At 35.4% G+C, this 11,202-nt stretch overlaps 3 protein-coding genes across 3 annotated transcripts; 1 reads left to right on the plus strand and 2 right to left on the minus strand.

Moving 5' to 3' along the window:
• Positions 1–24: 24 nt before the first annotated feature.
• On the minus strand, positions 25–2,772 carry LOC132167556 (epimerase family protein SDR39U1 homolog, chloroplastic-like). The gene is made up of 7 exons (XM_059578568.1): positions 2,596–2,772; positions 2,435–2,488; positions 2,243–2,318; positions 1,533–1,592; positions 1,088–1,206; positions 607–651; positions 25–451 (listed from the first exon to the last, which is right to left on the minus strand). The coding sequence occupies exons 1-7, from the start codon at positions 2,671–2,673 to the stop codon at positions 245–247; spliced, it is 639 nt and encodes a 212-aa protein (XP_059434551.1). The 5' UTR covers positions 2,674–2,772; the 3' UTR covers positions 25–244.
• Positions 2,773–6,472: 3,700 nt separating this feature from the next.
• LOC132167349 (small ribosomal subunit protein bTHXm) lies at positions 6,473–7,036 on the plus strand. The gene has a single exon (XM_059578295.1). The coding sequence runs from the start codon at positions 6,532–6,534 to the stop codon at positions 6,787–6,789; it is 258 nt and encodes an 85-aa protein (XP_059434278.1). The 5' UTR covers positions 6,473–6,531; the 3' UTR covers positions 6,790–7,036.
• A 1,668-nt stretch (positions 7,037–8,704) lies between these two features.
• Positions 8,705–9,953, minus strand: LOC132170221 (uncharacterized). Its single transcript, XM_059581122.1, has 2 exons — positions 9,619–9,953; positions 8,705–9,024 (listed from the first exon to the last, which is right to left on the minus strand). The coding sequence occupies exons 1-2, from the start codon at positions 9,947–9,949 to the stop codon at positions 8,705–8,707; spliced, it is 651 nt and encodes a 216-aa protein (XP_059437105.1). The 5' UTR covers positions 9,950–9,953.
• Positions 9,954–11,202: the final 1,249 nt, after the last annotated feature.

An 11,202-nucleotide genomic window follows, 5' to 3' on the forward strand; every position in this document is an offset into this window, starting at 1 on the left:
ACAGGATATCATAGCCATAGAGAGAGAGAGAGAGAGAGAGAGAAGCCTTGCTTCAATTTCGTCAATTGGGTTATTAAGCAGGTGTAACATCAAGATTTATTACAGGGCATCAATCAACTTCTTTGGATGAATATTTTCATATCAAATGTAACATAAGGGCTAGTCTAGAAACATTATCTGAAATATAAAAGAATAACATCGATTCAATGGAAAAATAAGTTCCACGTGAAAATCAAAAAGTGCTCTATAGTTGAACACTAGGGCTGTAATTTAATACTGAAAATATTTTATAAACAATTTGAAGTAAAAGAATGAAGTATGCATCTCTAATAGTATTGTAAAAGAATAGAAAAGTTGGTGCTAGATGCAAACCATAGTAACCAACAGCGGTTGCGCTGACTAAAACTGTAGGCCGAACTGTATCTGGCGCATCATTTATTAAATCTACAATCTTCACAATCAGTTGAAATGGTCAGATGAAGAGCCACACATGATCACTTTTTGCATTCAAACACCAACCTCCCCCCCTCCCCACAAAAAAAAAAGAAGGAAATTTATTTTGATTTGTTCATATAAAAAGATCAGGATTGGGCTGTGACCGCTGACCTTCGAGGTGACTCTAATCCGGCTCTCCTTAATCTCCCTCTTGATCTGGAACACAACAAGAAATTAGTAAATGTCACTGGCTTTAAGGATATATGATACACTACGTTCTACTATTGACATCATCATGAGAAATTATGGCAGTAGTTTACAGCATAATTGCAGACTGACTATAATGTCAAAACATATAAAGTGCAGACTGACAATAATGTCAAAAACCTATAAATTGCACACGTGCATGCACACATACATGAAGGCATACTGGCCCCAAAAGCAATATTCAGTAAAGTACAAGACAGGTTTTGACTTGTCTAATGACTATGGAAGTCCCAATACATCAAGGATGTAAAAATAAGTAAAACACAACAGAGATTTTAATGCAATATGCAGCTTCTCTTGGTGTAGTCACTACTTATGTGTAATTCAAAAGGTAAATGGTAGAGTCACAAGCAAATAAGATGTTGCTTGAGCAAGTGATACTGACCTCAGAAGACCATCGCGTACTTATTGGCAGTCCAGCCAAGTTCACAACACCGTTTGAACCATGAATGCAGTCTTTCCACTCTGGTTCCTCTGCAATCACTATTCCTGGAAAGTTCTTGACTACAAACACAAGGACATAGTTCAAGAATTAAGCCAAATATCCTAGAAAAAAAATATACTCAACACTTATTTGATCCAACTAATAATAACACGTGTAATTGAAACAATAAATAAGTAAAAAAATTGCAGTTATTATTCCTTTTAAAAAGAAACTAAATGATATCTGTTATCAACTGAAAACATTTATTTCACTCTCTCTGGTCAAAAGAGCTTCTCTATTAAACAAGTTTTCAAAATATTCACCATTCATAATAAGTAATATTTCTTCAACATTTGCAAATTGTAAGCATCGATCAACTGACTTCAAATATCCATTACCTTCTTACCCGGAAAAATTAACTCAGCCTTTGATCTAGAGCGTGTCAAGACATGAACGCGATGATTATCTGCATTGCAGAGTAGATATAAGGGAAGACCATAGATAGCCCAACTCCATATATACAAATCATGCAGAAGCTCATGGTTTGAATGCTATAAGTAGAAAGAAAACTTTACAAAACCGATCAGATATAGCTTCAAGATCACAGACGGAAAATAGTCTATTGGGGTGAAACCAAAAACCAATATAATGCAGCCCAACCTTGAATTGATTTGCTTGTGGTTAATGCACCTTGTTTCCATCCAGTTTAAAAAATAACTCACACATCCAATAAAGATATGAGGAAATTTGAACAAAATACCTATGCTAGATGCCCTGTAAATGGTAAACAATATTTTGGAATTTGACAATTGAGGTACAGAATCTACATAGCATTTGAAGAGTAAATTTCACCTATCAGCTAGCTAAAAAAGTTAAAATCAAATGCTTCTAAGTGCTACATAAAGCGTGAAGCATCAACAGACCCTTGAGGCAGATAATGCATAAGTACTTAAATGGATGAATGTCCATAAATGCAAGTAGAAATTACCATCGCATCATGAGAAACTGTGGACAAACAAAGAAGGTTTTAATTAAAAAACACAGCCAATTAAGGTCAATGCACCTACATTTGCATATAGCTGTAGGATTACAAACAATTCAGAAAGATGCTTTTACCTGCATGAAGCCTTTGCACCAATCTTCTACCTATAAAACCCGTAGCTCCGGTCACTGATACAGTCATCTGATTTGCCTACAACAACCTGTAAAGCGTAAATGATATCTCCAAGGAACCAGAGACAAATAAAATAACATGGTACAATACTTTTTTTTTTTTTGATGAAAAAACCCAATATTCGAACAGCATACCTTCTGGGTTTGATCAGAGCTACACCAAACACGGACCCTCCTAGTCTCACACGTCTTAACCATCAAAATACACAAGAATGCGTTGTGTGAGCAAAAGACAAAAACAAGGAAATTGTGATGAAAAGAAGAAGAAGAAAAGAAATGGAGATACGAGTACTCACAGAAAAGGGTTGAGGGATGTGAAGAGAGGGAGAGATGGAGTGGGTCCATGAGAAAGCAGTAGCTCGGAAGAGCTCCATTGATGAGAATGACTTTGGAACTGTGAAGCTCTCTCACAGACTCGACCAAAAAAGTCCGATAAGCGAATGTGCTTCCTGTGGTGTGGGTGAAAGCGAGCGGTGTCGATAAAATAAAGTTTGGGAAAAATATAAAAAAGCCCCCCAAACTACCAGCCGTTTTCGATTTAGCACCCTAATGTTCCAAAAGTGATAAAGTAGCCCCCTAAACTACCAAACTATTGCATTTTGGCCACTCCGTTAGTCAAAACCGTCAGTTTGGACGGAAACTGCAAAACGACTTCGTTTGTTACAGGTAAGTTACTACAATGCCCTTTTGGGAAAAATATAAAAAAGCCTCCTAAACTACCAGCCGTTTTCATTTTAGCCCCCTAATATTCAGAAAGTGATAAAGTAGCCCCCAAACTACCAAACAATTGCAATTTGGCCACTCCGTTATTCATTACCGTCAAATATGATGAAAAATTTAAAACTACATCGTTTTGGCAATGGTAAGTTACCAAAATGCCATATTTGGAAAAAAAATATCATATTAAAACAAGCAAGCAAAACGGCGCCGTTTTGCTTGAAATTAGGGTTTCCTTACACTTACCAAAATGATGCCACTTTGGTAAGTGTTAGGAATTAAAAGAAAAAACCCTAGACCCCACACAGGTGATCCATGAAAAAACCCCCAACCCCAGTTTATCTCTCTCCCCAAAATCGCCGGCCACCACGTCATCTATCTCCAACAGCCTGTAAATCTTACCCATAACTCAATCTTTTTATTGTATTCCGTGGTATAGCTGTCGAATCGGTGTTGTTTATCTACGAACGTGATTTTTTTGTGTGATTTCTACAATGGGTAAGAATTTTTCGGTGGCGCTTCGTAGCTAGTGGATGGTGTGGCCGGCGGTGATGGATGGTGGTGGCAGGGGCAGTCGTTTTGAGAGAAAGAGAGAAAGGGGCGTTGCGTTTTTTTCACTTGAGGGAGAAGGTTGCCGAAGATAGAACGATGTGGTGGTCGGCGGTTTGGGGGAGAGAGATAAACTGGGGTTGGGGGTTTTTTCTGCGTGGTGTCTAAGGTTTTTTCTTTTTATTCCTAACACTTATCAAAACGGCGCCGTTTTGGTAAGTGTAAGGAAACCCTAATTTCAAGCAAAACTGCGCCATTTAGCGTGCTTGTTTTAATATGATTTTTTTTTTCTAAAAGGGCATTTTAGTAACTTACCATTGTCAAAACGACGTAGTTTTGAATTTTCCATCATATTTGACAGTAATGACTAACGGAGTAGCCAAATTGCAACTGTTTGGTAGTTAGGGGGCTACTTTATCACTTTCTAAACATTAGGGGGCTAAAATGAAAACGGCTGGTAGTTTGGAGGGCTTTTTTTATATTTTTCTCAAAAGGGCATTGTAGTAACTTACCCGTAACAAACGACGTCGTTTTGCAGTTTCCGTCCAAACTGACGGTTTTGACTAACGGAGTGGCCAAAATGTAATAATTTGGTAGTTTGGGGGGCTACTTTATCACTTTTGGAACATTAGGGGGCTAAATCGAAAACGGCTGGTAGTTTGTGGGGCTTTTTTATATTTTTCCCATAAAGTTTTGTGTTTATGTGTTTCTTTCGGAGCCGCAGCAATCAAAACCTCATTTCCATCACCCTTTTTTTTTTTTTTTTGAACTACTTCAATTCAGTCTGCTAAAATACGTGATTTTTACAATTGCATATATAAAAATTACATGCTTGGTTAATTATATAAAAATTATATGCTTTAAAAATATATAATTAGCAAATTTTAAAAGAAAACTTTATCATTTTTCTTTCTCGTGGGTGTCGATAGGGGTGTACAAATGGGGTGGTCATAGACTTCCTGTAACTATTAACTGTATAACCTCTTTCGTAGTCGGTTATAAAAAACTGCTAAAAGTCTATATATATATATATATATATATATATATATATATATATATATATTGTATTAAAAATATAATATTAAAACGACACATAACACCAAAACGGTGTTGTTTTAAATATGAGTTAGGGATAGAGTTTCATCATATTCAATGTTTTTTTTTTTTTTTTTAAAAAAATAATATTCATTATTTTTTAGAACACTTTGACCTAAAACTATTTAAAATAAGCCCAAAAAGGCCGTGTACCAGTTTCGACTGAACCGATATTAACCGTAACCAATATACCGATATCTTTATCGGTTAAATTTTTTATACAGGTATGTTTATCGGTTCGGTTTGGTTCGGTTAGAAATTTCATATCGGTTAACTGTTTAACCGATATAAACCGTTAAATAAGGATGTCAAAACGACATAGTTTTGAGATTATATATATACCTATGTAACCTTATCTTAATTTGGGTTTGGGTAGGTTTGAATTTTTTTTTTAGTGATGGCATTGGATGAGATTTCTTTGCCTTTGGTGAAAGCATTTTTCATTAACTAGTTTTGTTAGTCTAATTAGCATTCATTATGTTAATTAGTCCATTTGCTTTGGAAAAATGTATTTTATAATATAAAAAAAGTTGTGGTGGATCAATATAAAAAAGCTTCAATTTTTATCAAAAAAAACAAATATTTGGGTCCCAACAAAAAGTATTTGGGCCCTAAAATAACTCATTTTTAATAAGTTATTTTAGTCCAACAAAAAGTATTTGGGCTCTCAAAAGTAAAAAAAACTCATTTTTTGTCCAACAAAATAAATCAATATAAAGCCCACGGTTAAATCGGTTAACCGGTTTAACCGAACCGTTTAACCGTATACCGTTATAACCGATAATTTCAGTTAAAATTCTTATTGGTTCGGTATCGGTTAATAAACCGTTTAACCGAAAATTATCGGTTAATAACCGATAAGAGCCAAAACCGAACCGTTTTGACCAATACATAGGCCTACTTAAAACACTTCAAAAAGCTCATATTAAAAAAAAAAAAAAAAACAATTATAAAACTGTAGGTTATTGGTTTGAATAACCGCTAATCGTTTGTTATAAAATAACGGCTAATTGTCCATTATAAAATAACCGCATTATTAAAATTTAATAACTGCCTTAGGCGGTTACAGTTAGCGGTTTTAGCCAATAATCACTAATCGCAACCACCCCTATCACTGGAAAAAAATATAATAATAATAATAAAATTTTTTTTTTTAAAAAAAAATGGCAAGTGCTTTTGTAGATAATTGAACTTAGGCCTCCAAGTTGAAAGATGTTGAGCGCCCTTAAAATGTTGGACAAGGGTCCTCTCCATTTCATTTCAAATGGAGGGGATCCATTTAGTTACTTTTTAAGGGGGTAATTTTGTCATTTTATATATATATATATATATATTTTTTGACAAAAATACCACCTAAAAATAACTAAATAATTCTCCCAACTTTCAACTTATTGTATGAAAAAATGTCATTAATTAAAATATCGGAGTTTGGCTTATTCATGTGTAAAATTTAATAATGAAAATTGCCTCGAATTTAAATTTTTTTTTTTTAAAAAAAAATTGAAATTCTCTCTCAATCTTTTAATCCTCAACTTTAATTTTTGCACAAAAAAATTTATAATGAGTTTTTCACTAAAAGTAAACCAAACCCTGCCACTAACTATTATTAGTATTTAAATGAGACAGATTTTATTATCCGCATACAACTTAATGGGATCCAATAAATTAAGATTAAACTAAAAATAATGTTTAAAATTTTAAATGATGAATTTATCTTAAAAAGTATAGGAATCCCAATCTTGGGTCTGGGTCATGAACTCCAGCCCAGCCCATGTCAGCCCAGCTATCAGCCCATGCTCAACCCCTACCATTTTCATCCCCGTGTGGACACTGTTGGTTTGAGCGTGGAAGCGCAAAGAGCAAGAGACTCGATGGCGATGATGCAGTGGTGCGGCGCAGTAGCGAGGCGAGTAGTGATGACGCATCGACCTGCTCTGACATCAACATCGTCAGGAGGGGTGACGCCGATCCTGTGCGGGCGTGGGGACAAGAAGACGAAGAAGGGGAAGATATTCAAAGGGTCGTACGGGAACTCGAGGCCGAAGAAGGAGAAGAAGATAGAGCGAATCAAGGACAAGGTCGAGGTCCCCAGGTCCACTCCTTGGCCACTTCCTTTCAAGCTCATCTGACCCATTCATCGCACTTTTCTCAATCTCTTTTATGTTTGTAGTGTTCTGGGGTTTAAGGTGATCAGATGTAGTGTTGTGGGTTTTGGGGTTTGGGGTTTTAGGCTTATGGGTTTTTCTTATGTGATCAGATTTTGTACATTTTCATTGGCTATGCTGCGAATGAATTTCGCTTTCATGTGTATGTTTTTCTGACTTGTTATTATTTGACTTATATTTTTAGAATAAAAATGTGCTTAATTTCTTTTTATTTTAGTTTCAGTTTTTTGATTGATGTGTTGCCTAGGTGTATGTTTGGAGGGTCATAGTGGGAGACACATGACTCATGTTAAGTGATTCCTTAATCCTCTGTTTGGTTGCCAAGAAAGTTTTATGGAGAGAGAAGAAATTATCCTTTGCAAGTTTAGTTTCTGAGCCTTATCCATCTATTTGTTGCTGTATTATCCAGAAAGCTTCCCTGGCAACCAAATGGAAGGTAGATAAAGTGTTTCATGTTCTAAAAACGAAGTGTTTTGAAATGTAGATTTCAAAGTATGTTTTTTGGCGAATACATAGGAGACCACCCTGGCTAGATTGCTAATTGTTGTAATTAGAATTGAGATCCTCTTTAGCTCTTTCTGTTGCCGCGTATCCGAGTAGAGAACTCTGCATTTCAGCGTGAGAACAGAAGCCTTGGCTGTTGGTGATTGTTGTTGAAGCTTGGAGTACAGTATTGAGAATGATGTATATGATTTGATGGATGGAGGTTAACGAGGATGGTTTATTTACATTGCGACAATGCTTGAGATTGAACAGCCAAGGAGTTATATGGTTGAACTTGCAAGTGGTAGATTGGGAGGGATAGGATTTATGTTTAACAATTTGAGAGTGGGAAAAGAATTTCGATTGGTGATACAACAATGATATTGCCCTTACTGTGCTGAGTGATAGAACATGGTTAGTGTAGTTGACACTTGATAGGACTCGTCGTGTTGAGAAACCTAATCCTAAGTATTTGGATTAGTGATTAGCGTGGAGGTAGTAGAGTAGTATTGGGATATTGGTAGGTAATAGCTGAAGTAGTTCCTTATCATCATCTTTCTTAGTTATCTTTATCTTATTAACTTAGTATTATCATCTCTAATAGTTGATTATTGTTATCATTATATCTGCAGGTGTAGTGGAGGAATTGGGATGTCTACCATAATGTAGTTGTAGTCCATTAGGTTTCTCTTAGTTTTCTTGTAAGTAGAAGCACGTTGGCAAGAAGGGGATTCATTGAGTTATTTTGTCAAACAACTTGATTTTTGGTGAACTCCTACCCTGAGTGGAATGTTATCTAATAAATTTCCTTTCCTCACGTGTCATTCATCCATAATTCACTACGCAAATCCACATAAGCTTTATCAACCCTACAGTCCTAATAGGCTGGTTGGCTTTATCACTACAAGGATTATATTAACATGGGATGGCCCTAGGTTCCAGTTAATTACCAGGAAAAAAAATGTGCTATGTTTTGGTTCGCATCCAATATGGATTTGTTGTGAGTGATATTTGACATTACCCAGGCACATAAGTTCTCCTAGAAGAATATGAATAATCCTTTTTTTTTTTTTTTTTTTTTTTCTCAAAATAGGAAAAGAGAGATCTTGTATATACTTTGTGCTAGACATAGAGGGCTATTTTATGTAAAGGTTTGCTCCCATCTTATTAGTTATAATCGTGATCTGGAGAGTAATTGCAAGGTTGGGGGTTGGGTATCTTAGTCTCTTAGAAAGTTAAAGCATTGAGAAATAGGATGGGATACCCAAAAAAAGTATGGATTTTTCTTCATGGAAGATAGTTTCTGAAACCATGATTGGCATGCCCTGAAATCATAATTAAGTGCTTCATCCAGAAGGAAATAATTCAAATAAGCATAACATCAAATAACAGAAAATTACAACAGTATTGTCGAACAAAAGATTTTAACAATCATACTGTGGCCTCTCTGGGTGCCACCCATACCCTCTTTCTGCTTTAAGAGGATAGACAAATCTAGTACTAGCTCCAAAATGAATGCAACTCCAATGATAGAATAGATGAAACCGAAGACAATGGTGACCAGTCCAATTGAGAAAGTTAAGAAACGGTATCTGCTGTGTCCTCTAGGTTCCGTTGCAAGTCTAAATCCAGTGTAAATGGCCCACAATAGCAAGAAGACTGTGATCACACTCACAAGGATACCAACAAAAGCTTCACAGATTGTCGTCTCTCCTTCTGCTTCATTGTTCACATAAGATATTTTCGTTCAGAAAACTTGAAGAGAATTAAAGAGATAAATGTACAAGTAAAGCAGAGTTGCAAGTGCAGACGGTGGAGATATATGAAAACAGACCTTTGTTTGGTGTTTCATTAGTGCTGTGTATAAAATGTGTTGAAAAGAATCCTAGATACACAAATCTCTTCCCGCTGGTTCTGTAATCAAAGAACCCTTTTTTTTTTTCAAATACAGGTTATCTTCCAAGTTGTAACATTATAATTCATTTTTGCTTCTGCCAAGGTTTGTGTTGATGGGGTTGTACAAGACAATTCAAAGTAGATTCCCCTTTACCATAATTTTGGTAGTGGGGGATTTTTTTTTTTTTTGATAGTGGGGGATTTATATTAGCTTCAAATCCCAAAAAGTAAGCCTGAGGTATTCATTCTTCACCCTTCTAACCTTTCCAGATTTTTTTTTTTTTATTTTTCGATGCAATTCTTCATTTACTAGAACAGGATAAGAGAAAAACTGAAAAAGAAACGGAGGGACAAATTGTTATGGTGATCCTATTGGCAAACTAAGGAGAATCATATGAGCTTTCATGTTGCTACCTGGATGAGTGCCATTTTGCTCCTCTTGATGCTGCAACCTATGAGACAATCTTAGAAACAAGTAAGCAAGTATGGGAATCCCAAGAGCCACAAACAAGAAACCAAGGAATATGGTTACAACTCCAATACAGAGAGCCCACCGGCTGAACCCTTCCTCATCATCAGTATATATTTGAGTTTCGACAGCTGCTTCAAATCTCAAGCGAATCGCCCCCAAGAGAATGGCCATGATGATCAGAAACCTGGCTACGTGCAAGGCGACGGCACGCAGAGTTGCAGCGCCTCGTCGGATCATCTTCCTCGCCTTGCTCCTCTGTGCTTCATCATCCATCTCAGCCAAGAGAAAGACTAAAGCTCAAGGTAACATAAAATGATAATGAGACTTTATAAGACTAGAGCTCAAGGTAACATAAAATGATAATGAGACTTTATAAGACTAGAACTCAAGGTAACATAAAATGATAATGAGACTTTATATTTCGGATATGCATGTATAACAAACAAACCCATCTCTTTTTCTTTTGATAAACATGTATTTCAAGTCCACGTCCGATATTTTAGGTTTGTGGATACGTTTATATTTCAAAAAATTCGAATGTCTTAATCCATTTCTATTCCCCATCAAGAATGGTATTAACGGTGAGTTAGTGAAATGAGAAAGATGTTGATTAGACGGGGTAAAGCCCCAACACGAAAGATGTTTCAGGCTGCTTTGTAGGGAAAACTGTACCTTCTTGCACACGCGGCTACGAAGGTCAACTCAAATAGTCAAACTTGTTTGGTTAATATTATGAGATCGGCTATTTGAGTCCTTACTCAATCGATACACAGTTTTTGCGGGTTGGTCGTGTATTTAGAGTTTACTCAACCTGAGACTGATTTGTCTTTAGCTCCCATCTCTCTGAGGAGTGTGACCCAACAAAATTTAGATCATATTTTGCTATTCTTTAATGCCCTCATCTCTTTCACCCTCTCGAGCATGAACCAAAAAAGAAAATTGATAATATGCTTTTCACGTTATTTTTCATGTCTCTTTATCTCTCTAAATGACTTTTTGAGGTCCTCATACATGGACTTGCAATTTTATGATCCGCCCTATTTATTTAAAATAAATAGTTTATATTTAACCATCTAAATAATATATATATATATATATATATCTATATATATATATATATTACTGGAGGGCAGACTACTATTCAAAAAAAATAATGTTACTTTTCACACTTATTTATCGCATCTATTTCATACCGGTTAATGTAACTTGTTTTTAAGTGATTTACAATATCCACCACTTAAAAAATAAAATATAATATGCCATACTTTTTTCATATTTACAGCTTTGCCATCTACTTAACTAATAAATAAGGGAAATTATATATAAAATCCTTAGGTAAACGCGCTTTTTTAAAAAACTTCCTGGGTATTTTTTTTCGGAAATTTAGTCCCTAGGTAACTCGAAACTATAAGAAAACTCCCTACCGTCAATTTTTGTTGACTTCCGTTAGTCTACTCAAAACTCACCGTTTTATCTGATTAAAATATTATTTTTTTTTATTAATTTAATTTAAAAAATTCAATCTT

This window comes from Corylus avellana, chromosome ca1, assembly GCF_901000735.1.
Source record: "Corylus avellana chromosome ca1, CavTom2PMs-1.0".
Taxonomy (NCBI): domain Eukaryota; kingdom Viridiplantae; phylum Streptophyta; class Magnoliopsida; order Fagales; family Betulaceae; genus Corylus; species Corylus avellana.